This window comes from Artibeus jamaicensis, unplaced genomic scaffold (assembly GCF_021234435.1).
Source record: "Artibeus jamaicensis isolate MK-2021 breed Jamaican fruit bat unplaced genomic scaffold, CSHL_Jam_final contig_2259, whole genome shotgun sequence".
In the NCBI taxonomy this organism is placed as follows: domain Eukaryota; kingdom Metazoa; phylum Chordata; class Mammalia; order Chiroptera; family Phyllostomidae; genus Artibeus; species Artibeus jamaicensis.
In genome coordinates, this window is record NW_026521468.1 from 3,936,641 (window position 1) to 3,964,483 (window position 27,843).

The 27,843-nt window shown below is 53.7% G+C and overlaps 1 protein-coding gene across 12 annotated transcripts in view; it reads left to right on the forward strand.

Moving 5' to 3' along the window:
* The window catches only part of RFFL (ring finger and FYVE like domain containing E3 ubiquitin protein ligase), a 63,017-nt gene that overhangs the window by 29,293 nt on the left and 5,881 nt on the right, over positions 1–27,843 (forward strand). For 5 of the 12 annotated variants that reach the window (XM_037167247.2, XM_037167250.2, XM_053661149.1 and 2 more), the window contains 4 exons: positions 16,515–16,702; positions 22,515–22,925; positions 26,231–26,314; positions 27,180–27,390. In XM_037167247.2, the coding sequence (XP_037023142.2) occupies positions 16,523–16,702; positions 22,515–22,925; positions 26,231–26,314; positions 27,180–27,390 (886 nt within the window). In that variant the 5' untranslated portion in view covers positions 16,515–16,522. Of the gene's footprint in view, positions 1–3,308; positions 3,583–7,473; positions 7,648–7,674; positions 7,911–13,915; positions 14,025–16,514; positions 16,703–22,514; positions 22,926–26,230; positions 26,315–27,179; positions 27,391–27,843 lie in introns of those variants that run through there. The other 7 variants (XM_053661156.1, XM_037167245.2, XM_037167246.2 and 4 more) reach the window with 6 other exon arrangements.

Below are 27,843 nucleotides of genomic sequence, written 5' to 3' on the forward strand. Positions count from 1 at the left end.
TGTGTCACCTGCCTAGGCCCAGCATTTACCTGCCTGGGGCGACTCTGAAAAGGGCCTCCTCCACATCCTCCTCCTCTCCAGTCTGTTCCTTCTAGTTTTCTTTGTTGTTGACCGAGTTCTTTGGGTAAGTACAGGATCCAGCGGAAATAACGTCTGCTTGAGTGTGGTTGGTAGGGTAGCAGTGTGGGTATAATAATTTATAGTTTTAATTTGAACGTTTCACCCAACATGCCGTATGGTGTGCTTGAGTGTGATGTTGTTATGTTACTGAATTACATGCTTATGGTTTGGTAATAAAAGGTTTGGTAATCAAAAGGGCGCTATTTGTGCCGGCCCCCACGTAACAGCGTCGTGCAAGCCATTCTGTCTCCCTGTCTTCTCACCTCTGGTTCGGAGGACAGTGTATCGCCTTAGAGGGACGTTACATGTCTGCACACATTGTTTTTGTGGTGGCTTTATTATCTTAATCTTATGCATTAAATTATGAGATTTCTCTAGCTCCTAACTTGTCAGCTGTGACCCATTCCCTACCTCCTTTTCCACGGAATTCAAATTCAACTTCTGAGTCCGATTTTGAAATACGCAGTCTGGCTGCAGTCCAGTTCATTTAGCCAGGGCTCTCTGGGTCACTAGGTAGTGTCGTTACCATCCCTCCGTTTGTGCCCTCTTCTGTCTAAATCACATCCCGTTATTCATTGCACCTTTCTGTCCTTAGGTGTCCATGGTTCTGTTGTGGTTTTGACTTTGAATGTCATTCTTTCTGTGAAGCCTCCGTGACCGATCCCCTAGTCGGGAGCGATCATGCCCTCCTCTGGGTCTTGTAGCACAGGACTCTCTCACGTCTTCTTTACGGCACAGCGCACCTTCTGCCGTCTGTTTCGGCCGTCCGTGTGCGTGCCTTTCTCTCTCACACCAGGCCATTGCCTCCTTGTGCGGGTCTGGCTGGTTGACCTTCATATTTCTTCTTGTGTCTTGTTCAGCTCCTTGCACAAACTGGGCATTCCAGACCTGTGGATGAAGGAGTGGATAAGCAACATTTCAGACTGAATTTTCTGCTCACTGCTTTAGAGTTCTTCCCCCTTCGTTGCTTTCCTTCCTTTTCTTTTAGACTCGCTGCGCTTTCTGCTGCACTGGCTCACGGAGCTTGTCTTCACCACTCCCCTTTCCTACCCAGATTTTATTTTGCCTTGTTAGTGGTCACTGTGTGGGAGAGCCACAGGCTTGCTGGCCAGATTTTCTCCATCCTTGTCTGTATGTCTGTCTGCTCTCCAGGAATCACATGACCAGCGTGACTGCAGTAAGATCCTAATGAAAAGACCGTGTGTAAACAACAGTCCTTCCGGTTTGCTAATCCACTGGTTTCAAGTGGGAAACTTTCTGGTCCCCATTTCACGGGAAAGGGAAACAGTCCTTGGGTGCCTGGGAGGTAGCAGGTCAGTGTCCGTGTTGGCGCGGCGGGATGTTAGAGGCATCGCATTTGACCGTAGACATAATGCAAGAAGCCACAGAAGCTTCTGCTGGTAGCATCAGATCCCTGAGTTTTTTCTACAGCTGGAAGAAACATTAGAGATGAGTGTAGTCCAACCCTCTTTTCCAGATGGGAAAACAGACCCGAAGAGGCTAAATGACAAATCCATAAGAAAGGGGATATTTGTTGTCCAGCTTTTAATCCCAAGGCTGGATGCGACTCGGGGAGAACTGTTAGCTCTTTGACAGCCGTGGGAGCTTCACTGGAAGTGGAGGCGTCATGTCTCTGAGACCGAAGGCTCTCGCAGGGCTGAAAAGTGGACTCAGGCTGGTAGCAGGCCGGACTGGGGACAGTGCTCAGCAGAGCAGCCTTCTCCGCTGTCACAGTCCTTCTGGGTGGTTCCCTGCTGGGACTGTCTCCTCGGTGGGGACCGGCTGACAGAAGTCTGTTCTTGCTGCATTTGAAAAGAGGCCAACATTTAATAATAAAAATATATCTAATTTTCTTGCTCTTTTTCCCAGCCCTCATATTCTAAGTTTTTTTTCAGGCTTGGTTTTTGTATATCAGCACTTTCTATGTTTCGATTGTTTACTCTAGGTTGGATGTTGGTATGAAGTGTGGGAAGTCCAGAAGCTGTCTTTGGGCCTCGTGACTAGTTCTCGATGCTATCGAGGCGACTTTTCTCCCCGACTCGTAGAACAGTGTGCCTCACTGTCACCGAGACGCTGTCCAGTGAACCAGTTGTTGGCAGACAGGAAAGTCGACCTACCTGTTTGTGGCTGGGGAGCAGCAGTGTAAAGAGAGGGCCCAGAGCAGGAAGTCAAGTGCAAACAGGATGCGCTTGTTAGTGTAACTTGTGTGCCTGCGTTTCAAAACTCGCTGTGGTTAAAAAGACTTGGAGTGTTTGAGGGGGGTTGAAGAAGTCTCAGTTTCTGGTGTGGAAAGGAGCGGAGGCAGCGAGTCCTTTCTGCCCTTGCCTGCTACAGGCGCACGCCTTCCTTTAGGGATGCGCCCTCCCTTCTCCCTGATGCATGGTGGTTTTCCTTAGCTTCCACCATGCCCATGGCCGCATGTTTTACGAAATGAAACCACTGAATTCATGGCCAATCTGGTTACTTTGGGTAGCCGTGGGATTCAGGCTGTGTTGGCTATTTTTTTAAACTAACAATAGAAGATGTTAGCCTAGCATTCACCAGCCTTTTAAATTACAGGATCCTTTTGTTGGATTCCTGGATTTCTAGCACATCTTTGGAGTGTTTTCCTAGTTCCTGAGCTCTAGGTAGTTCACAAATTATCCCAACTTCAGTCTTTGAATTGAAAATTTCCTTGAGGGTTGAAGGCCAGGTCTACTGCTGAACCGTTTTACCCCTGGGCAAGGCAGGTTTTTGGAGAAGAGATTAAACAAGTAATTAGCTTGTGGGCCTTTCAGCTGGTAAAGTTTTAGGACCCCCCCCCATTGTTTCCCCCTGAGAAATCTGCTTTATTATGTTCGTTGGGCTGGGTTGACTATGGAATAACTAACGTGTCTGTGGGGAGTGGGCGTCATCTTGGGATCTCTGTGGGTAGTTATAACTGCTTGAGTAGTTTCAGAACAGGTCCTTTCTGGTGGTCTCAAGCCGTAAGCTATGACTGTGGGCGGATAAAGGTCTGCGTCCTGTGTGGTGTGCACCTTGCATCCCTGCCACATCGCAAAGGATGCTGGCCCTGGACTCTGACATTCCAGGAGCAACCGGGGAAAGTGGTGATAGTTGCGAACCTCAGCGTTGATGAGAAGAGCATTGCTTCCTGGTATCAGCGCAGGTGTCTTTTTTTTTTTTTTAAACAGATACTTTTTTTTCTCAGGAAGAAGGGGTAGAAAAGATGAGCCAGTTTGCACTTTGTTGTGGGACCTATAGGCAGAGTAAAACCTGAAGACCGTGTCAATCAAGCACGCGTGTTCACAGGGGAGACTCTGGTGAGAGAATACAGTGCTTTTCTTTGTGATGACCAGGCAGCCGAGAAATCTCCATTTCTGCTTCTTGGGATGGGTACTGGACATCAGGCATCGTGGCAGGAGCAGAAGACATTTTAGAAAGTCGGCATAATTTTCAGATTGACATCAAACCAAGCCAAAGGTCAGTCAGTGGGAGGAAGGGGGTGGGTAGTCTGAATTTACCGGGGATTTATTACCAAATCCCATCTCACTTCAGTTCAGTGCAGGCAGTGACGGCACACCGGCAGGGGTGGGGGGAGGGAGGAATATTTGTTCTGTTCCCTGAATCTGGACGAGAGGGGCTGAGGAGCTAAGGGAGAACGTTTAAACTGGCCGGACTGTGGGGAAAGTGGCCAACCTCCTTAGCAGTGGGGTAGGATTGGGAAGCAACGTAACAGCCAGGGCTGTAGGAGGGTGGAGCACTCAGACGCTAAGAGTTCTTCAGGGATTAGCAAATGAAGAGCTGGTGGAGGCGCCTGTAGTCCTTTAGTTGTTGGAACGTCATTGGAAAACTGGACTGAGCCTGATTAGATGTATCAGCTCGTCTAACAGAAAGGTGGATAGGGGATCGAGCAGTTACAGTTTGTCACTTTAAAGAACCTTAAAGATTTTCTCGGAATTACTCTTGGCCAACTTTTATTGAGCATCTGTTATGTGCTGGGCTTCCCATACCACCAGAATCTGGAGTCTTGTTTATTCTCCACATCATAGTGTGATTGGCTACAGTAACTTTTTGCAGTCCACTCTGAGAAGGTTAAATGCCTACTTCTGATCCTGGATGGAGCGCCTGTCTCGAAGTGCTGCCTTTTCCTAGGGCGGAGGGGTGCCAGAGACCCTCTCACCGAGGCCCTGGCTTCGTGAACATTTTTTATCCTGGTTACCCGCTGGTCAGTCACCGTGATGATATCTGGTGAAAGCAGCTGCTTCAGCTGGAAGGTCCAGAAAAGCTGCTCAGGGGAGCCCTGTTTCCTGCACCGGAGAGTGTGAGGGGGTCGTCTTTTTATTCGGGATGAGCTTTGTCGTCAGCTTTGATGGAAGAAGGGTCCTGTGGTAGTTAAACTGCACGTCCATAAACTGCACGTCCATTTATTCTTTTTTCGGCATTGTTGGGAGAGTTGACTCAGAACTGTTTCCTTCCCTGATTGACTCACCCTTTGGGGCAGATGCCTGTGCTGAAATTGAACGTGTAGGTTTTCCTGCTGCAGAGTTCGGTCTGTCATCTCTCCTGAGCTTTACACTAAGAAGCAGCCGTTTAATTGGGCAGAGCCCGAGGGTGGTATTTTGGCACAGCGCCATTGGTTAGAGTTACTTTTCCCTGAACTTCATAGCAGATGCTGCGGTCCCTCTGCAGGTATTTGTCAGAGGTCAGTTGAAACCAGGGAGTTTCCGAGAACATTCATAACATTGTGATTATTATGTATGTTTTTCAGTTCACAACAGTTACCACTTCAGGGAAAGAGGTCATTTATTACTAGTGGCAGGTGAACTCGCTCCCGCCTTCTTCCCCTTCTTCCCAGTGTCACTTTGAACACTTTCCGCCCCAGGACCCTCGCTGTTCTGTTTCACACGCCCTTTGGTTGCGTTTCTCCTTCCACCTTGCTTTGTGCTGAGTGTGTCCGTGTGTGTCAGCGTGTGCCACATGTGTCCGTGTGTGCTGCGTGCGTCAGCAGCAACAGGCAGAGCTCTGCTGAGACCTGGGTGTAGCGGTTGAGGTCTGTTTCTCTGATTCTTTTCTCTGTTAATTTATTTCCCCATTTGTTTTCTGTGCAGTTTTGTTTGTGTTCTTTGCAATTCTCATCACGCGCCTTTCCGGGCCCAGGCCCAGGCCCCTTGTGGCACTGACGCCTCCCAGAAGCGTTTGGATGGAGGGAAGGGGGCCCGGCAGCTTTTATGCAGGAAAGGGGTGGAAGCCGCGGCCTTGTTCCTCTTCGAGGCTCTCCCTCTCTGGTTTTCTAATGCTGTATCAGCCGTCAGTTTTAATATTTTCTCTGTTACTTTAGAAGGTAGTTTCTTACCATTCTTATTTCTAAGTAATCTTAGCAGACATTTAAAAGTTATCTTCAGCATGGATGAGGTAGGCACTACTGTTTAGGTTTTTCTTTACAGATATTTATGTGGTTCTATGGGTTTAAACGCCTTAACTTGCTCATCATCCTGGAATCCTGATTGCGGTTTTTCAATCATGAATATGTTGCCCTCCATCCCACCCTACAAAAAAGAAAACTCTAATGCTGTTATCATTAGTAACGCTTCCACGAATACCTGGTGACCACATTTACCTGGCACTAAGGCTGGGATCAGTGGGGGGGGGGTAGACTCGCTCTTGTTTCCTGTTTCACGGGCCACGCCCTAGCCACAGTCAGGCAGTCGTTCAATGCGGTGCTACTTGAATGCTCATCTGCCCGTAACGCAGTCACCATTCAGCGCGGAGACCTCGCCTGTGTTCACTCCTCTGGGAATCTGCAGCATCTGGGAGAGGGGTGGGCCGACAGTATTGCTAAATGGACAGCCAAACGAGTGCGTGCACAGACAGGGTGGGAGGTTGCCCTGAGGAAACAGGTGCCGTGTGTGGGGTGGGGGTGGGGACCGTGGTGCAGGCTGAGGAAGCAGCTCCTGGGGGGTTCATCCAGGCCAAGTGCACTCAGTGTCGGGGGGACTGAAGGGAGCGTAGCGTGGCTGCCGCTGAGAGCAGGGAAAGGGAGGTCCTGAGCTCTAGGGGTTGGCTTTCATTGTTATGTAATAGTCACCAGTGACAGTTTTATTGAAAGGAAGGTGTAACAGCATTAGTCGTAGTTGACACAGTTAAGTCAAACCCCCTACTCAGCTTTGACTGGTGTGGCTCAGTCTTGGCAAACAAGAGGCCGTTGCCAGTTCGATTCCCAGCCAGGGCTCAGGCCGGGGTTGCTGGTTTCGTCCGTGGGCGGGGCGTGTACAAGGGGCAGCCGATCAGGGTGTCTCTCTCACACTGACGTTTCTCTCCCTCTATTTGTCCCTTCCCCTCTCTCTAAAAATAAATAAAATATATTTAAAAAAACACTTCCCATATTCAGCTGGAACAAGGCTAGGCCAGAAAAGAAACTGAAACACATCTTAAGTATTGATTAAGGGCTTTATTTTTAGAAATTTGGGGTCTCTCTCTAGCATGAGGCCCTGAAGTTTTAGTAAGTAGGAAATGCAGATAACTTAGTGGATGTAAAAATGAAAATGCCGGGTCCCCAGGGATGGCTTTCCTGTCTACCGCACCTATTACAAGGCCCTCAGGTGTTGAAGGGTTGGCTTGGCGGGTAAGTAGGTAACCCTTTTCGGTGTCTCTGGAAGAGAGTAGCAGCTGGTACTAAATATTTCCGCCCTGCCAGCCACTTTGTGTGGTCTCCGTCGTCTTATCCCACAGTCCGCCCGTTAGCCTCGCCCTCCCAGTGCGCAGGCTTTTGGGTTTCTGGTACTCAGGGCAGGGAGTGTGGGTGGTGAAAAAGGCCCCTCTTTCTGTAGGACTGTGAATTAATTAAAGAACTGGGACCGAACATCCTTTCACTCTGTGTGACCCTGGTCCAGTTACCCAGCCCTCTTCATTTACAAAATGAGCATTTAAACTCTGACGTTTGCAGGATTATTTGTAGTCAGTGAGGCAGTGGATGAAAACATAACTCACTAGGCACACGTTAGGTGTTTTGTAGTGTACTTTTCCTTAAAAAGTATAAATTTCTAGGATCATCTGAGAAGGGACTTCAGGACCCCTTGGTCTGAATAACCCCCCACTTTTCCTCTTGTCTGCCACCCGGAATGACGGTACGGACGATCCCCTCTCTCCCCTAAAGCTTCTAAAGCTTTGATCACGTTTAGTAAAGTATCACTTGGGAGGTGGAGAGAGGAGTCCGAGCCTGAGACCTGGCGTCTTTGAAACCTTTCCCAATCAGTGTGAGTAGAGGCTCTAGAAGCCAGTTTGGAGAGAGGCTGATATTTAACACTGACTGGTGTCCCTTATGATGACGCCTGCCATTTGCCGAAGCTGTGGCACTGCCTTCTCTTTCTGTAGGACCGAGAGCCTGGTAACTTGCTGAGGACTTGCCGCGTACCTTGACCAGTGAAGGTGTGCTCTCTCTTCATACTGAGCACCTGCGGAGTCTGTTCGGAAATAGCACATTGATGTCACCTGGCAGCCGAGGAGAGTGGACTGGAATGCACACACATGAACTATGATGCCTTCACGGTACTAGTCAGTGGGGGGCAGTAGGCACCATTGAGTGAGCATGTGTACTGTGTGGCTGTCACACTCAAAATGACTGAGTGAGCAGAACAGTGAATCTGCACCAGGTTTTGCATGAAGCTTGAACATTCCTCTGTGGGAACTATTGTGGTGATTCAGAAGGCCGCAGCTGAGGGCAACTGGTGATTGGCAGCTTCATCACGACAATGTGCCCGCTCATGCATCGTGTCTCATGCAGTTTTTTTGCAAAGCAACAAATCATCCAGGTGACTCAGCCCCGCTAACAGCCCAGATTTAGTGCCCTGAAACATCTGACTTTTCCCAAAACTAAAATCCCCTTTGAAAGCAAAGAGATTTCAGACCATTGATGAGATTCAGGGAAATACAACAGGACAGCTGATGGCGACTGGGAGAACTATGTGAGGTCCCAAGGTGCCTGATTTGAAGGGGACTGAGGTGTCATTGTCCTATGTACAGTGTTTCTTGTATCTTCAGTAAATGTCTCTGTTTTTCATATTATGCTGCTGGACACCCTCTGGGCAGACCTCCTACTCTGCCTCAGCCTGGAAAGCGTGTGAATGCCCCTTTCTGTCTAAGAAGCTCGGAGAGGCCGACTTCTCAAGCTCATTCAGTTCTTCTGTGTTAGAGTCAGGATTTAAGTTCAGGTCTGACGGAGTCTAAAACCAGAGTAAAACATTTATTTGGGAACTTTTCCCCCCACTGTTCTGTTTTTTAAAAACTTTACTGTAGAATGAATTTTTTTTTTAAGATTTAAAAAATTTATTTATCTTTAGAGGGGAAGGAGAGAGGGAGAGAAATATCAGTGTATGGTTGCCTCTCGTGTGTCCCCTGCTGGGAACTGTCCTGCAACCAGGCATGTGCCCTGATTGGGACTCGAACTGCAATCCTGCATGATTCGCAGGCCCGAGCTCAGTCCACTGAGCCGCACCAGCCAGGGCTAGGATGAAATTCTTATCTAGGAAATGTGCATTACCCATGACGCACATCCGGAGGACTGCCTTGGAGATTTCCAAGCCTTCCGGAACGTTCTCCTCCACTCCGTCCCAGCCTTGTGAAACATCCCGTGTTTATGTCCAGCCCGTCTGCCACTTCAGCGGGGCTGTTGATCGAATTTAGGCCTTGGGTTCCAGAGTTCCACCTTATACTCGTCTCCTCTGTGACTTAGATGTTCTGCATTCTCTATTCTCACATAAATAGCTCCGAAATGGTCCGGTATCACGGCGAACACCCTCCATCGCCCCGCCCCAGCAAGTGATACCAGTCTGTCATACAGTTTACTCCGCGGTGGCTCACTCACAAACGTGACATTTGTCCTGCTTGATGCTCACTGCGTTGTCACCAGCCCTGTGAGCCTTCCCCGTCCGAGGGGGACACCTCGGGCAGGTTCACTGGAAAATCCCCAGTACTAATTCGAAGATTCTGTTTTGAAGTCAGCCGTTTCAAGGGAGTTCAAGTTTCTTTTCAGACTGACTTATTTTTAAAAGTGAGCAGCCTTCCAAGTTGAGAGAGGATTGTAAAATTCAGGTGGGTTCTCAGAATAATGGTGATTCTTTACTGTGTGGGTGACGTGATCAGCTGGCCAGAGCCCCTATCCAACCCGAGCCCTTGGGGGCAGGGACCTCAAGCTCTGGAGGGACAGAGAGGTGGGTGTTGGGGCTTTCCACCAGCCTTCACTGTTGAATGTCTCTCTAGGTTGATGCCGGGTTAGAATCATAGCTTCTAATTTAATGGTGATTTGTTTTAGTGTGTTATCTAGGGAGCACTTACCTGTAGGTTGGGCGCTTCCTGTGTGTTCCTGCTCATCCCCGCGATTGCCTGCCGGCAGGGAGGTGTTGTCGCTCTCACGCACGTGGGGACACAGACCTAAAAAGCTTCAGTCACCTGCCCAGGGTTAGCTACCCTTTGTTTTTGATAGAGGACTTTTTCCTAGTCACTTGATGTCACTGTTCCAGAAACACAGCACAGCGCCCAGTCCCTGCCCCGCGGACTTTCTATCGGTTCCGTGGCACAGTTAACGTGCACGCAGATCGTAGTAGCCAGTGCTGAGTATCATTCGGGAGGTTAGAAAGTGACACGTAAACTGAGGGGTGAAGGACAAGAAAGAGCCGAGCATGTGATGTTCTTGAGAGGGGCGTCCAGGCAGAAAGAACAAACAGCAAGTTCCAAGGGACTAAGGAGGGAGATGTGGGGGACAGGGGGGAGGTGGTGACTTAGACCACTGTCCGGGCTGGCAGGCGGGGAGTGGAGATGGGGAGCGAAGATGGGGAGCGACTCAGGAACTTCAGGATGGCACGTACAGCCACTGGCTGGGGCCCCCGGGGGAGGGAGTGGGATGGAGAGGGGTGCCGGAGGCAGCCTCATTTGAGAACAGGGGGAGGGGGAGAACCAGCATAGAAGCTCTGAGGGAGGGGACACCGAGGGCACGAGGGCGTGGAGTTCTGGAAGCCACCAGGTGATCGGAAGCGAGTGTCTGAAGGAGGAGGGAAGAAGGGTCACTGTCCAGCACTGCCGGGAGGTCAAGCGAGATGGAGCCAGAGCTGGACCTGCCTGGCCCCGGGGACTCCCTGGGGACTCCCTGGGGACCCTGCGAGGAGACTGGGTGGAATGGACAGGTCGGGCTCCGCTGGGCGGTCTGAGGAGTGAGGCTGAGGAAGCGGAGTCGGGTGTCTGGAGAAATTCTGATGTGGAGGAGAGCAGAGATGGGGCCCTACCGAGCAGAGGGGGGCGAGGGAGGGGTCAGAGAGGTTTTCTTGGTTGCTGGTTTTTACAGATTACAAACGTCCTAGACACTTTAAAACCCTCTCTTGTGTAAACTTCTAACTGAAATGTAACTGGAGCCGTCCACAAATTGTAAGTTAGGATTTGATGAATTAATGAGCTTCCCCTTGCTTTACTGCCCATTGGCTGTGACCTTCCACAAGTCACTCCACTTCTCTAAACCTTGCCTCTGTCACCTGAGGGTGGGAGGAACCGATCCGCCTCACCAGAATTGTCGCCGGAATTGTCGTGAGGGTCACATGGAGTGACAGCAGGCAGTGCCTAGCCCAGGGCCTGGCAGGCAGATGAGCTTTCTTCCAGTGAACGGCCGCTTTCTTCCCCCTTGTTCAGCGTGTCGTTACGTGTCAGTTATTTCAGGGAGGCGTAGCTAAGCCACGTGGATGGGCTTTTCACAGCGTTTCTTTTCAAAGCCATTGCAGTTGTACTTCAGTTGCTCTTTAAAGATAATAGACAAGATGGAGCAAAGCCCGTTCTGTACTAATGATCCATTGCATGGGGTGCTTTTCTTTATGCTCTTACGGTGCAGATGCTCTTAGTAATTCTGGGAATATGGCAGTGAGCGTCTCGCTGTACCGGGGATGATTCTGTAAGTCTTGCCACCTCGCCGTTTTCTGGCGTGCCCTGTCAGAAAGGGCCTTCTTGGAGGATTAGAGGCATTTTAATTGGGTATTTTGAGAGGATTTTCGTACAGTGGGTTCACCATCAGTGTGTTAAGTCCAAGGTGTTGCCGTCCCCGCACCACGCGGAGCTCTTGCTGAGGTGCCGTGGCACACAGGCCAGGCAGTCAGACTCACAACCGGTTGGGCGGGGACCTTGGGGACTTGGCATTACTGCCGTCAGTTCCAGGGGTCGGCAAAGTGGTTTTGGAGTGGCAGTGCACACCGGCACTCATTTTACAAGGACGCTGACATTCCGACCCCTCTGTGCCACGGGTCAGACTCTCCTCCGCGGGGAAGCCCACGACGACCACGGGTCCACTAAAAATTATTTGGCGTGGTCAGGCGAACAGGGGAAGCAGGCACGTTACCTCCCCTCTTGCCTCCGACTCTGGCCGCACCCGCTCTGCCTGGCACAGTCCCTTAGCTCACCTTGCCATTAACACTGTAGCTTTCCTGCCCAGCAGGGCGCAGTCTCCCAGGAAACACCAGCATACCTGCCTAGCTGACGAAATCCCGTGTGCCAGCCGTCTGGCCTCATTGCACAGGCTTCTTCCACCGGGAACAGCGAAGTCTCCTGCTCCCCCCGCCCTGCGTCTCCCCGCCTTCCCTGCAGGCAGAGAGGAGAGGAGCGCCAGCAGCATTCAAACACTCAGTGGGAGGGCAGTCTCCAAGGACTGAGTCTCCAAGTCCCTCTTTCTGAAGAGGGTGAGGGCAATCGAGAAGGAATTTCAAGCCCTCTGTGAAGATTTAAAAAGGTTTTTTAAAATTTTAATTGTTCAAATACAGTTTTCTGTCTTTTACTCCCATCCCAGCCTACCCTCACAGCCCTCCCCGCCTCCCTCCCATTTCCACTCCCCCTAGTTTTTGTCTATGTGTCCTTAGTACTTGTTCCTGTAAACCCTTCCCCTTTTCCCCTGAAATTCCCGCCCTCCTCCGTGAAGATGTGATAACGTTCTTCCAAGATCAGAAGGAAATGTGCAGATCAGAGGGGAGTTTTTCAAAGTCGTCAACACGTAGAGAATTCTTTGTGTTCCTCACAACTGGTTCCGCTTTCATTCCTTCAGGTGACATATCAGATGCTGGGGACACGAATCTGCTTAATGAAAAAGTGCTCCCGAGAGGAAAGTGTTAGGTTGGCACTGCGACGTGAAAATGACAGACTCCTTCCTTTCACTCCCTACGAGAACCCCAAATATAATTATTTGGGCCCAGGGCTTTCCAGTTTGGCCAGAGCGTACTTTTAACTGACCACATTAGGAAATGCTTCTTTTTGGTATTTAAATATACTCGAGTCTGTTGACAGTGGTGGCCGAGCAGAGTGAGCAGGTGCGAGGGACTTCAGCAGCCGGCGTCTTTCCGCCTAGCCCTTTCCGGAGGGGCCCTTTCCCCGTGCACACGCATCCCCAGGATGAGAGTGTCCCCCCATGCATGGGGACCATGGAACAGCAGACTGGTGCACACCAGGTCTGCCCAGAGCCCAGTCCTGGCTAGATCAGCCAACCCCTGGAACGGAGGGCCGAGCGCTTCTCCTTGAGGGCTCTCCGGAGGAGGCAGCGCCGCGAGAAACACAGCTGAGAGATCGGAAGCAGTGCCTCGGAGGACGCATCGTCTGGACTCCCTGCTTTTTGTCAGGATGGCCTACAGCACCTCACTGGGCCACAGTCCCCTGGGCACAAGGACCTCGTGTCAGGTTCGCTTTTGGTCTCCCTGGTGCCCAGCGTGTGGCCAGTGCCTTCTAAGTGCGCACTGAGCACAGGAATTGAAACGACATGCAGCTGGCCAGTGTCCCAGGATTTTCCTACTGTTTGGGCCTCGCCAGGAGGGTCTACCCACTGTGGCAAAGGCCCTCTCTCTTAGGAAACAATCGCAACATGTAGAAAAGTTTGTTCTTTTCTTGTGGTTAATTGCCTCCCCCTTTCCTTTGTATTTTGTTCTTTCACGTTTCTCTGCAAATGCTGTGAGCTTGTCTGCGGTTATATCTTTCTTCACCCGTGTCCCACGGTCTGGTGAGAGGGACCACCTTTCCCCTACCCAGAAGTGGTCTGCCCAGACTCGCTCTGATCTCTGGGTGGCTTTGGCTCTCTCTACTCCTGGCCTTGCCCCATTATTTGTTGCTCGCTTCCTCCCTCCACAGTCAGTCCGTGGGCTTTCCCCTGCAGTCTTCAAATGTGTTCGCATTCCGCAGTTTCAGTGACCTGGATCCTCTTCGACTCCGCCTTCTCTCTCCCATTCACATTCAGAAGTTGCTTGAAAGAATACTTTATATCCTTAGAGTCTTGGCAAATCCTCACTTGTCATTCACTCTCCAACTTTCGGTTATTTTCCTAAACTGCTCAAGTAAAGAACATACCCACATTTTCCTAAAACTAGATCCGTGGGGCATTTTCCATTTTTTTATTGTGTTCTCTCTAGGTCATGTGATAGCATGGGTAATTTCTTGAAACTCCTAACACTCTCAGCTTCCTGCCTCTGAGCATCTTTCTTTATGTTCTGCTTGTACATTTTCCTCTGTGTGCCCTGCAGATCAGGTCTTCCCGGGGGTTCTCCCAGACCTGCCTCTCCTCTGACCTGTCAATCTCCTGCCCCGCTCCGCATTTACATTCGTGCAGAAGGCGAGGATTCCCAGGCCTTCATCTTCAGCTGAGACCAAACCCCTGTGTGCTGTGTGCACACAGTCAGCACCTCCCACAGGTACAAAACTCAGCATCTTAACCTGTGCTCCACCTTTGCACACAGACACACGCCTGCTCCTGGGGGCGTCATCCCGCTTACTGATACCACGGTCTGCTCTGTTGTGTATGTCAGAGACCCCGGGATGTATCCAGGACTGTTTTCTTCCTCCTTTCCTCCCACCTCTTCAGTTCGTCGACACAGACGGCTGATTCTGGCAGAGACCTCGGGACAAACCCGGAAAGCCAAATGGTAATTGCGGTAAAATGCCTACTTGTGCTTTTTGCCCGCGCACTCCCGGAGAAACCTCGGTGAGGGTGTTGGTGTTACGCCAGTGGCAACAACCAGTGTTTATTCAGTGCTTCGTAGCCAGGGAGGGTCCAGAGGAGGAAAATGAAGTGCAGAGAGGTTACGACTTGGTGGACGTGGGTAACATAACCTGTAAGGAGTAAAACAGGGCTTGGGAACTGTTTCACTCAGACCCTATACAGGGTCTTTGTGTTCCACACCAGTCCAGGTGCTCCTGTGGCAGATGCTGCGGCAGATGCTGCAGAATCCCTCCCTCGGGGCTGCTGCTCACCATCGTCACCTCTCTCTTACCAAGAGAGAACCCGTTTAACTGACTGACTGCCCTTTCCTTCGTCACTGCGTGTGAACTGCTAACTGCAAGTAAGGCAGATTATACCCCTGTATTCTGGAAACTTAGAGGCTTCAGTCAAGAAGACAGTAAGAGAGGAATTTTTTTAGATTTTATTTGTTTTTAGAGGGGAAGTGAAGGAGAAAGAGATATTGCTGTGCGAGCCATCCATCGCTCAGTCGCCTCTCACACGCCCCCTACTGGGGACCTGACCCTCAGCCCAGGCATGTGCCCTGACTGGGAATCAAACTGGCGACCTTTCGGTTTGCAGGCTGGTGCTTAATCCACCGAGCCTCATCAGCCAGGGCAAGAAATGTTTTTGTGCAGGAAATGTAACAGATGTGTGCTTAGTTAAGATTTCAACATTGTATGTCATTCATTCATTCATTCGTCCTTATTTCGCCACCTACCTGCTGGGTACTGTATGACTGTCGTTGTTCCTGTTCTCCAGGGGTCACAGAGGGTGGGGGGTGGGGGGGATAGGTGTTAATCGACCTGCCTCCGAAGGGAATGGGTGGTATCGCAGGTGCACGGAGACAGTACTGGGAAGCTAAAAAGGCCTCGAGTGGTCAGAGCCCTCGGTTATACCTGTGTGAGCCAGAAACTTCCTCTCTGCTCGGCCTCTTTTTTCCCCCTTTATAAAATGGTCAAGGTGAAACTGTTGGCTTCTTAGTTTCTTCAAGCTCATCACCTCTTTGAACTGTGATTTAACAAAGGCACTTCGAACAAGTCAGGAGGCAGAGCAAAAGGTATCGTTCTTTTGTGTGACCTGATTAAAGTAATAAACACGGAGTGTTCCATTTATTATCTCTGTGAACAGCAAGTTTGGGCTCAAAATGTCCACGCTGACTGCCTTGGTGTCCTGAGAAAGCACACACTTTACGACAGCAGGGTTTGGCATGTTGGTGCGCTGTCTTGCAATCTTTATTCTTACACTTGAAAGATTAGCTCCTCTTTGTTTTGTGATTTTAAAAAGTCAGCTCTGGCTGGTGTAGCTCCGTGGATTAAACATGGGCTGCAAACCAAAGGCTCCTTGGTTCGATTCCCAGTCAGGGCACATGCCTGGGTTGTGGGCCGGGTCCCCAGTAGAGGGTGTGCAAGAGGCAACTACACACTGATGTTTCTCTCCTTCCCTTCCTTGTCTCTAAATAAATAAAATCTTTAAAATGAAAATAAAAAGTCATCAGTCCCCTTGTCCCTAGTACTTGTATTTGGTGTATAAAATGGGGATAATGATCCCAAACTCTCTAGTAAAGTCACAGAAGCACTGGTTCAGCAAGGAAGCTGACTTTTATTGGCTGAGCATCTGCTTTGTGCACCACACTGCTAGGTGAGGAGCGGGTGGGAACGCAAAGTGGCCGCTGCTCTCGGGGAGCTCGTGGGTCAGTGTGGGAGACAACGGGTGAGCCGTCGGCGCAGCCGGCAGTCCGAGGCGCCGTGATGGGGGTCCACGCAGGGCTGCCGGTACAAACGTGGGGGCAGCTGGCTCTGTTGGCTGGTGGGCGGGAAACCGGCTGGGGCGTGGCCAGCAGCATGGTGTAGGGAAAAGAGCATTAGGTGTAGACTCGGAAGACCTGAGTTTTCCAAATCTCGGTTTTCTATATCATGTCAGCAGTGTGACCTGGACTTCTTTTCGCCAGGGTTGCCTCCCCTGTGTACAGGAAATAACAATACTGCCTTGCGTGGTTGGTGTGCCTGTGGAATTACGCAATGTGCGTGTGTGCATGGTACAGTTCCGTGTCTGAGCTCTAGGCACCAAGTCATGTTCCCCAGTACAGTGGGTGTTAGGCCTCTTGGGAAAGGTGGTATTTGCAGTTAGACCTCAGATTAAACCCAAACAGGGATCCGCAGCCTCTCCAAGGCAGTGTGCCCACTCCGCGGCCCGGGCTGTCCCGGCAGAGGCGTGTCTGCCGGCGCCTCCCGCGTGCACAGGCAGCCATGGCGGTGGAGGACGTGGCAGGAAACCTGCAGCCCAGCAAGTCCCCACCTTGACGGGGGTGGCGGGAAGGGTTTGCGCATCCCTGTGCACCTGTGCCCTCAGGAATGGGGGCGCAGTAGAGGTATGTCTTAACTCTGACCCTCCTTCCTCTCGTCCCTTTCACCAGATTTTATCATGTGGGCAACCTGCTGCAACTGGTTCTGCCTGGATGGACAGCCTGAGGAGGCCCCACCATCCCAGGGGGCGCGGGCGCAGGCCTATTCCAACCCCGGGTACAGCTCCTTCCCTTCTCCAACAGGCGCAGAACCAAGCTGCAAGGCCTGTGGGGCCCACTTCGCAAACATGGCCAGGAAGGTAAGCGCTGGCTCCTCGGCCGCAAGCTCAGCCCTCGGGCCACTCACTCGCCCTCCTGTTCTGCCCTCCTTGCTTCGACAATGCCCGTAACCCAGGCCCATCCCTTTCCCAAAAGCAGTAAAGGAAAGACTGACCAAGCAAAGTCAGCACATCTCGGCACAGATTTGGGGCTGGCTAGACCTGGGTTCAGATACCAGCTTTGCCACTGACTGGCTGGGTGGCGGAGCCTTTCTTGACATTCGCCTTCCCGTTTATAAAGTGGGACGTGGTGGTTGGGGCCCGTCTCTCAGCACCGTGAGAGCAGAAGGAGGCGAGCCGCAGGGGGTCCCGTGAAGTGCCACGCTGTGGTACTGACTGCGCCCGCTGCGACCACGAGGGCCCAGCTTCGGCGTCAAGGTCGTCTCGGGTCCATCAGGGTCCTGGCACCGCAGACTGGAGCTCACGCACCGTGGGGGCCGTGCTTCCCAGATCAGCGGGCAGGAAGGCAGCTTACCGGCTGGTGCTGCTGGTGGGTGTGGCCCCTCCGTCAGTTCCCAGGGGCAGCGAGCTCTCTGGCCAGACAAGGCGACCCGCAGAGGAACTCCTGCGTTCTGCACTCTCCTGTAGGATGAACGGTCCGCAGCGCAGCCTGCGGCGTTAAAGTGGTGATGATGGGAAATTTGGGAGGAGGAAGATCGTTCTCGCACCACCTGCTGTATGCCGGGGACTGTCGTAAGCAGTTTAGACCTGTTTCATTTCATCCTCACAATCACTCTGCGATGCAGGTTTTAGAGGTCCTGAACTCCCGTTTTATAAGAAACTTAAGGCTTGGAGTTTAATAGTTAAAAGGAAACTGTATGCGCCAAGTCCCTGACAAATAGCACGAGAGACTTTGAAATGCTCGCTTTCTCTTCTGTGCTCAGGTAGCACCTCAGGGGCGCAGTTACCAAATGGCAGAGCCGGCACTCGAACCCAGACTCTGCCTCTCAAGCTCTCTCTCCTACCGGACATTCAACATGTCCGAATTTCGCAGCTTGAAGTGTTCACCATGCACCCTTTCTCTCTGTGAGAGGGTGCAGGATGGGCGTTTTGCCTGCAGGCTGCATTTTGCCTACACTTGACTGCCGCGCAGCAGCGGCGGGCACGCGGCAGAGCTTGGGATTTGCTTGGCCGCCCCGGGCACTGCGAGGACTCAGCCAGAGAGGCTGCTGCGGGCGGGCAGGCGGGGGCGGCTGCTCGGGGGCAGAGGTGCCCTCCCCTTTACAGGGGGACTGAAAAGTGCAGTCTGTAGTCGACAGACTGAGACTGATGTGGAGAATAGAAGGGATTGGGTGCCACCTGGCCTCGGTCTTCTCAGTGACGGAGACGGTGGGCGGGGAGAGAGGATCTGAGACGAAATGGGAGGAGGGCTTCTGGGTACGCGGCACGTGTCTCTCACTGAGCTTGGCATTTCAGATGCCTTATCTTTGTTCAGTCCTTATAACAGCCTATGAAATCTGTACTATTATTCGTTCCCATTTTACAGATGAAGAGATTGTTCCCTTTTTTTAAAGTAGTAGTTTCAAGGACTCCTCAGGCACGTGAAGACTCTGTTGGATGGCCAGAGAACTTGGCGTTTCCACAGACAGTGAGAGATGGTCGGAGCAGCTGCTGGGAGAAGTGGCGAAGTAATTGGCAAGAAGGAGTAGGGAGCAGCCTTGTTTAAATGAGCAGCATGAATCTGTGATGGGCTTATTTGAACCTTATTTTTTTTACTCTTGTGTTGTATAACTGGTTGTTATTGAACAATTTAAAAAATTATTACAGTTATGTAAGTATACAGCTCACAGAATCAGGTTGTTCAACCAAGTGTTATAACCGGAAGGACCCCCATTTTGCTCCCGTCTGAGGCAACTACTTTCAGTTCCTTTGGTCGGTATCCATCACGTTCCTGATGGATATGGACACACAGCTGACCCCTGCACTGTCATAAATCCGTGGGCAGCCTCTGACTCCCCTGCAGCTCACCTGCGGCTTCTCAGTGTCCGCAGGGGATTGCGGACCCTCCTCCCGCCTTTAGACTATGTCCGTTACACTCTTTGCAGCGGAAATGGAGGAGGAGGAGCAGAGAGGACAGGGCTGGTGAGCTGGGTGTGGGGCCTGGCGCGTGAAGCGTATTGGAAACTTGGGGGAACAGGTGGACTAGCGGGTTCTTGGCATTTCTCAAGAGCTCATTTCTCTTCGGAGGAGAACGGGAATGAGCGAGGAGAGGACACGAGTGAGACGCGTTTCCTGCCTTCTGAGAGCTCCCGTCTCACAGAGAAGGGCAGGCTGTTGTGCTGCGGGCCACCTGTGTTGGTGGTGCCGGCCTGCAGTTCAGCGGCAGCCCTGACAGTTGTGCAGAGGGTTGGCATTCGGCCTCCTGGGTTTGGCCAGCTGGAGAAGGAGGAAGAGGAGGAGGAGGAGGAGGAGGAGGAGGAGGAGAAGTTGTTTGTGTTAGGAGGCCTGGAAGAGGTAATTCCTATCTCGGAGGGGAAAGACAGGGGTTGGTTCTCAGTACTGGTGAAAGCTCAGAGATGAGACAAAAGGGACAGAGGATAAAAGATGACTGTGTCATCCATTTGCGAGCTTACCACCTTGTGCTAAGGTTTGTGACGCTATCTCATGCAATGCTTCCAGTAGTCCTTACACCGACTGAACACCTGACTTCGCAGGTGAGGAACCTGAGGCTCTGGGAGGCTGTTCTGCACAAGTTCCCTCAGCTAGGATACGGCCAGCCAGGGCTCTCCATGTGTAATGTCCACCCATGTTTTTTGAGCACTATACACGGGATTTTTGTACCCATTATCATACCCATGGTGTGTGGTCATTATACCCATGTGCAATGCGCATCCTTAGTTTTCTCTCAAAAATTTGGGCAAGAAGTGCACATTATACATGGCAGAATACGGTAATCCTGGCGGTGTCACTCCTCTGGCTGCCCCTTTCCCCTCAGGGGGCTGCAGGAAGGATGAACAGGGGCAGGCAGGGCGAGGAAGTGGGCCTCACCTGTGCCGGGGAGTGCGGGTGGGGAGGGTTGGGAGTAGAAGGGCAGAGGCGGACGGGAAGAGGAGAGCAGCCGCCTGCCTGAGCTGCCACTGCCCGCTGCTCTGATGCCGCTCTGATGCCGGACGCGTGTGCTCCTGGCCTTTCTGCAGGCAGGACGCCCCGAGACTCCTCGTTCACGCTGCCTTGTTGCTCAGTGGGTTTGCGCCGATTGCTAGTCTGCACGCGCAGGGCTCCTCTGCTCATTCTGCCGTTTGCTGGCTGTCGACAGCCGGTTCTCCTTTCCCTTTGTTCTCTCCTGCCCCTGCAAACTGGGCCTTAGCCTTGGGCCCTGCCTTTTTCCTTTAGATGCGTTTCAGGTGCAGGCTGACTTCAGCGCTCCTGCCGGGGGAGGGGGGGCGTGGAAGCTGGGTTGCTGTCTTTGCATTCCAATCTTGCACCCAGTAAACCACATGAGTTAGAAGAAAGAGCGGGGCGTTGTTGAGCTGCGGCTGATGGAGCGACTCTGAGCTTTTCAATTGCATCAGGCGAGGCATTGTCAAACTGCTCTGGCGCAAGTGATGGTCCCTGTCAGGTCTAACAGCACTATGACATTGGAGCCTCCTCATGTCACTAGCAGTCCCCCTAAACACTTTATTTTCCAACAGAAAGGCCTCAGGTGTAAATGAGCCCCCAAGCCCCCAAACACCTGTTTCCACCCGAGTGGCGTGAGTGGCAGTTGGTCCCAGGACCGTGGTGGTGCAGTGCAGCCGTGTGCACCTGGAAGGCAGGCCCCGAGCGTTTCGTTGTCTGGTCGCAGCTGTGCAGAGTGAGGGGGCTGGGCGTGCGTCCTTCGCGGTGCCTTCTGTCAAGGTCGGGTGGGAACACCGTGCCTGTGCCCCTTTCCTGTGTGAGTGAGTGACACTTAGAACCAGGTACAACCGGCGCAGTGACACAGACCTGTGTTCCGCCCTGCACCAGGGTCCACGATTTTGACTGTGAGAATCCGAGTCTTGCCGGCATTCTCGTTGCCTTGAATAGCCTCTATACTTAGAGACAAGGGAGCAAAAATATTTAGGTTAATACCTAAGTCACTGTAGGGTGAAAAGTTTTCTGCCTCTTTAAATGGTTAGTGAGTATGCCCTCCAGGGTCATCCCAGTGTGTCCAGCATTACCTCTCTCGTGGGAGTGTGACCTGTTCCGGCTGCAGCAGGCGTGGCCAGATGTCACTGTGCTCGCCCAGCCTGTGCGGCAGGAGGCTGAGGACTGCTTCCTGTGAGTTGAGCAAGACTTGCGTCTTGTGCCCTGACTGGTGTGGCTCGGCGGGTTGGGCGGCGGCACAAACTGGACGGGCGCCGGTTCGACGCAGGCCAGGGCACATGCCGGGGTTACAGGCCAGGTGTGTCCGGTTGGGGGCATGTAAGAGGCAACCGATAGAAGCTTCTCTCTCACATCGCTGTTTCTCTTCCTCTCTTTCTCCCTCCCTTCCCCTTTCTCTAAAAATAAATAAATAAAAATCTTTAAAAGACAAAAGGCATCATGTGCTGTGTCAGCTGCAGACGCGGGTGTTGCTGGGGCCTGGCGGTGCCAGCCCGCGGCCGGGCCCTCTTGCCGCCCCTCTGAGACTCTCGGTGCTTCCACAGACAGGAGCTCCCGAAACCGCGTTCAGAGGGCCCGCTGTAGCTCTCTAAAGTTCTCCTTGGATGTGCTCTTCCGCACCGCTGAGTTCCCAGCCCTCTGAGTGGGCCTTCCTGGGGTGGGGGCGGGGGGCCGGCACCAACCTCTGGATGGGGCGCTGGGTCGGGTGTTTGGAGAAGGAGAGCCAGGCCCTTGGCTCGGGACTGAGTCGGGCGGCGTGGCCCGGCGGAGAGAGCACGACCGTGGGCATTGAGCTCCACGGGCAGACCCTGGGCGTGAGCCCAGCTCTGCTGCTCGCTGCCTGCCCGCAGCACAGTGTCCGTGACTCGGGGCCTCGGCTGTGTGTCTGCGAGGCGGGGAGGCACGTGAGTGCCCACGTGGCGGTTGTTTCGAGAATTAAGTGACAAGCCAGGCCCTGGCTGGCGTGGCTCAGTGGACCTAGCGCTGGCCTGCAAACCGAAAGGGCGCTGGTTCAATTCCCAGTCCGGGTGCATGTCTGGGTGGTGGGCCAAGTCCCCAGTTAAGGGCATGCGAGAGGCGGTTGGTCCATGTTTCTTTTGTACTTTGATGTTTCTCGTTCTCCCCCCGCCCCTTCTCTTTGCTCTAAAAATAAATAAAATCTTAAAAAGACAAGCTAGGTATCACTCTAGCCCACAGTGGCCCCTCAGTAAATTTAATTAATACTAACAACTGCCACCATGACCTTTATACATTTGCTTTCTTAATTCATCAGTGCGGTACGGAGTCACAGTCCCGGACTTGAGTCCCGCCTCTCGTCACTAGCTCACATTTGCCAGCGACAGGAGCAGTTGCACTCGCTGTGGGTGGACAGATGTGCTAACTGCACTGTCTCTTACCTTTCCTGCAGCCTGTGAGGTGGACTCTGTTATCAGCCCCGTTTTACAGATGAGGAAACTGGAGGCTAAGGTACACCAGCCTGGCCCCACAAGACAGGAGGAGGGAGACAGTAAAAACATGGGGACTCGTTATTCGAAACCCGGTAGTCTCTGTCCGTAAAAGACACGCAGCCTCACCGGGAACAGGAACGGCCGTGTGTCCCGTACAGGGACACGCAGAGGGCCTGCCTCCTCCGAGTGCCGTCTGCAGGCCGCTCGGCAGCCCCGAGCCCCCAGCCCGCCCCGGCTTGTGCTCACGGTCTCACATGCTTTCCTCTGCCTCTTGCTCTAAGCAGCAGACCTGCCTGGACTGTAAGAAAAACTTCTGCGCGACCTGTTCCAGCCAAGTGGGGACCGGGCCCCGGCTCTGCCTTCTCTGCCAGCGATTCCAAGCAACAGCCTTTCAGCGGGAGGAGCTCATGAAGATGAAGGTGAAGGACCTGAGAGACTACCTCAACCTCCATGACATCTCCACGGAGACGTGCCGGGAGAAGGAGGAGCTCGTGTTCTTGGTGCTCGGCCAGCAGCCCGTGACCCCCCAGGAGGGCAGGACTCGAGCCCCGGCCTCCCCCGGGGACTTCCCGGAGCAGCAGGCCTTCCTGGGCCAGCCCCGCTCCAGCGCGGGTCCGCCTACCTCACCCGGCCTCCCTTCTCCGCCCACACAGGCCGCCCCTGCCCCCGCGGCCCAGGCTCAGGAACACCGGCAGGTACGGCCCCTCCGCGGTCTCTGCTGGTCTCAGGGCTCGGTCCCCCCGCCTGCATCGTGGGGGTGGGCTGTGAGCGTCAGTGTGTACGTGCGCAAGCGATTATTCTCTCGACCTCACCCTCGGGTTCGGGCGTTGTTCAGAGATGACAACGCATGGTACCAGGGTTTTTTGTGCTGTTTTAAATCCTTGCCTCAGGATATGTTTATTGATTTTAGAGAGAGAGAGGAATGGGGAGACAGGGGTCAGGGGAAAGAGAGAGACATTGAAGTGAGAGAGAAACATGGATCGGTTGCCTCCTGTATGTGCCCCGACCGGGGTCTGAACCCACAACCTTTTCTGGTGCATGGGACAAGGCTCCAATCAACTGAGCCACCCAGCCAGGGCTCCGTTTGTTTTGAATACATATGTATCCCAGTCAGACATCGAAACTTTAATCTCGGTCCAGAAATATTTTTTTAAAAAGGTTTTATTTCTAGAGAGTGGGGACGGGCAGGAAAAAGAGAAAAAGAGAAACATCGATGGGTCGTCTCTCACAAGTGCCCTGACCTGAACTGAACCCGCAACCCAGGCTTGTGCCCTGACTGGGAATCGAACCAGTGACCTTCTGTGCTGCTGGATGACGCCCAACCAACTGAGCCACACCAGTCAGGACCCAGAAATATTTTGAGAAAACCCAGTTAACTCTCCAAATTTGGTTCTACTACAATTGCCCTCCCACTTACCTTTGTGGTGGTCTTTCTTAGCTAGGCAGGGCACTCGGTTGCTTAGTAACCACCCTAGGCACATAGGGTAAAAAGCAGCGTGTGGAGGAAGGGCGAGCAGGGAAGCACAGGGACCGAGACGAGGACGGACCCTGCTTCCCCTGCCAGTCCCCGGGCAGGGCAGTGGTCGGCCGGTGCTGCTCAGTAAGCTGCCTGTCGCCGTCCCGGTGGGGCCCAGAGGGGTCGGCCGCGCGCAGCGCACTGACCGGATGGTGCACCGGGCACGGAAGGGACCAGAGGAGAGAGCATAGCCTCACCCTCAGCCCCAGAGGGAAGGCAGACGCACAGACCAGCCAAGGGATGGGGCCAGGGGATTTGCGCACTGTGTGACGAGCGATGGCGTCCTGTAGGTGTGCTTACCCAAGTGCCTCGGTGGGGCTTAGGACCCGGAAGGTCCATCCAGTCTCCACATTGACTTTGTCACTGGCTCTCGGTCACTCCGGGTGCACTGCGAGCCCTCCCCAACAAAGCGAGGTTCGAATCTCAGGCCACTTTTGTACTTGCCAGGAGGTGGTGAGGGTGGCTGGAGTGACGTCAGGTCCGAAGGGCTCCGTGCTGCTCGGGGCTGGCGCAGCACTCAGGGCGGCGGTGCCCACAGACACGGACCGTTGCTGTCCCTTGTCGGTGCCGCCTCCTCTGCCAGGACCGGGCCCCGGATCCGGCTCTAATGGGCCCTGGGGCCTAAGGCCAGCGTGGCAGCCACCTTCACCTGCAGGAAACGCGTGTCCTCCCGAGCGTGCCTTCGCCCCACCTGGCGCTTACCCCGCTCCTGAGCTCTGCCTCTGTCTGCTGGACAGGTTCTTCCTCCTGCTGTGACTGCCTCCCTCTGCTTGGTTGGGCGCTCCTCTCTGTTTGTGGGGACCTAGGAGGCTAACTTGAGGAAAGTGCCTTTCCCTGAAGAACCTTCAGGTGGGTCTGCAATGAACGGAGGAGGTTTTAAGCTTCCTGTCGTTGACCAGAAGTGTTCAGACTGCGCCTGCAGGTCACAGCCCGCACTAGGTCCAGTCGGGCCCACCGCTGATCCACCGATGTTTTCAGAGGGCCTTCGGGTCCACTGGCATTCCCTGTTCTCGTGAGATCTGCGTTTTGCAAGCCAGAAAACAGACATGGGGGAAGTTAATTCAGTAACCCGTGCAAGGCCACCTGCCGGTTGCGCGAATGAGCTGCCCCCGAACGTGAATCTTCTCGCAGGGCGGGCTCTGCCAGGGCGCTGTCCTGTACCTCGGGTGTCCTGGTTGCCAGGGGAGGGAGTGTGTGGAGTAAGTGGAACTGCGGGCAGCTTCTAGTTGTAGAATTCGATTTAGCCAGTGGGCAGAGGCAACGTGCTGTGCAGCCCGAGATCCAGTTTCTCTTTCTGAGAGAAAAAGGACGCGCAGAGCCGTCTATTCAGGAGCAGGTGAGGCTCTGAAAGGTTTCTGTGAGTCCAGGTCCGCACCACACCTGCATAAAGCTGAGGGGCAGCGGGGGCGGGGGTGTGTTTCTGAAGACGTCGTTTTGGGTACTTCCCTGTACCTGTCGTGCTGTATGACGTCTCACCCGGCATTTCCAGGTGGTGGCCATTTCTGCATTTCGTGTGCACTGTGGTTGCTTGCCTCTTCTTAATTAGCTCCATATACGTACCCTAGTCTGGGAGGAGGGGCTAGGCCAGCGGGTGACTGGTTGCCTAGGCTGTCCCTGCAGTGGTGCTTCCAGAGGCTCCTGGCGAAGGCCTGTGAGCTCAGACAGCCCCTGCTCCAGGCTCACAGGAGGCCCTTTGCCTTGAGGGAGCAGTGGGTGAAGAGGGTCTGGTTAAGGGATTTGTAGCTTAAATGGTAATGGGCTTGGGAGGCTCCTGTTCTGAGCAAGCAGGAAGAGCACAGGCATGTGTCTTGTATTGTCTGAGGCTAGTAGACCCTCAGATGCTTTAAAATAAATTTTGGACCAGGTTTTAAGACAGCTCTTACTAAGAGTGGGCCCTGCTGGCTGGGCACATTTCCAGGATGAGAGCAGTGACAGGCCAGAGGGAGGGGACAGGCAGTGACGGACTGGAAACGTCGTTTCAGCCGGGCCCAGTGAGGAAGCCAGGGAGGTGGAGTGTGGAGGAAGGGAGGGCATGACGCGAGCGGTTTGGGAGAAAATAGTGGGCGTTGGTCCAAGGGGCAGGACCGAGGATGGCGGGTAGAAGTTACAGGAAGGGCATCTTGGGGTGAGTGTCGAGGAAAAAGTTCAGGGACAGAGAGGAGTCTCCTGCAGTGGACACATGACCTTCCTGTCATGTGGGGCGTTCAGGCCAAGAGTAAATTCACGGCGGGCAAGCGAGTGGATGCCATCCTGTGGGCGGCAGAATGGACGCACCCTTGCTCTGGAGTGGGGATCGTTCGAGCTGCCCCTCTGCCTGACACAGTCAGCGTTGGGGAGCCGGCCTTTGTCCCACTGTGGTGTGAGGCCCCAGCCTGCTGGGGGAGGTAGCAGGCCACTGGGGACACGGTATGAGCTCAGGAGAGGCCAGTGCTGTGCAGATCGCAGGGACGTTTCCGGATGTGATGGCACTTTCTCTTCCCACAGGCCAGCGGCCATGTGTCTCAGGATCAAGGAGAACCCGTATACCTGGAGAGCGCAGCCAGAGCGCCCGCTGAGGACGAGACCCAGGTGGGCCCTCTGTGGGTCTGTGCCTTTGCCTTGACCCTTCCACTGCTCTTCCTAGGGTTTTGTTAGGAGCCTCTGAGCAGACTCTGGAGAGAGAAGACCCAGTCTGTGCCAATAGTCGGGTGGAGTTCAGCGTTGGGTCCCTTTCAAAGCTGTTAGTGCGTCAGTGTGGAGTTGGGAGGTCACAGTGCTCACTGGGGTGCCTCGTGGCCTGTAGTGTCCAGTCTCCAGACTTTCTGGGAGCTGCCTAAGCACAGGCTCCTGGTGACGCTGTGCACGTCTCACTGTTCCACCGCTGCTGGCACACGGCAGCCGTTGTCGGGAGGAGAGGCGAGAGTGTTTCAGGCTCGGTCATGCTGGGGCCAGTCCAGTGCGGTCAGGGTTACCTGCAGGGGGTGCTTGCCCAGAAGTCTCCCCTTCGTGGGAAAGCAGAACTCACTGGAGAGAGGAAGGCCAGCAGCACACTTGCGGGTTCTTGTGCCGCCCGTGTAGTCTTCATGGGGACCCCATGTGCCCGGACTGCTGCCTCCTCCATGCAGGGGCAGACGGCTTGGAGCGGGGCGCAGCTTGCCCGGTTCTCTTGAGCATTAATCAGCGGAGGAGCTGGGGGTCAGAATCGGGGGCATTTGACTCTGGCAGGTGCCCACTGCTCGGTTTGTGGCTGGCTGTGCCCGAGCACAGGACCCAGGTCAGGAGGAGACTGGGGTCTGTTCGCAGTGCAGAGCACCCTGCCAGGGACTCCCTGCCTCCGCTCCTGCTTTGGAGGTCGGTTAACAAAAATACGGGGTGCTGGGTGGGTCGGGGTCCTCAGAGAGAGAGCGTGGGGAGTTCTGGGCTGAACCCACTGATCCCATCTTTGCCTTCTCAGTCCGTGGACTCGGAGGACAGCTCCGTCCCGGGCCGGAGGGCGTCTCTGTCTGACCTGACCGACCTGGAAGACATCGAAGGCCTGACTGTGCGGCAGCTGAAAGAGATCCTGGCTCGCAACTTCGTCAACTACAAGGGCTGCTGCGAGAAATGGGAGCTGATGGAGAGGGTCACGCGGCTGTACAAGGATCAAAAGGGCCTCCAGCACCTGGGTGAGGAGGGCCGTCTGGGTGGCAGCCCCACAGAGTCCCCAAGTGCTTGCTCTCACCCTGAAGCGGGACAGCATCTTCCAAGGGAGGAGCCACCGCACGCCTTAGCGCCCCCAGTAACAGCCGTCACTCGGAGTCGAGTGCCAGGACCGGGTTTGGCGGCGTACACTTCTGTTCAGTCCTCAGAGCGGCCCGTGGAGTAGGCACAACTCATGCCCCTTCTACTGTAGAGCCCAGACCCGAGGAGCTCCTGGTCAGGTTCATGGCCTTTCCCACTGTACGTCACCTCCACCATACTCAGGAGACGAGGGAGCGAACCTCGCACACTCCCTGTGAGGAAGAGGGTGTGTCAGGCGGTGCTCCGGCTTCTCTTCTGCTCCTTCCCTACAGCCTCCTCCGTGGCATCGTTTTCACGCGACGCCCAGTCAGACACCTGGGCCCGTGGGCAAATGAGGT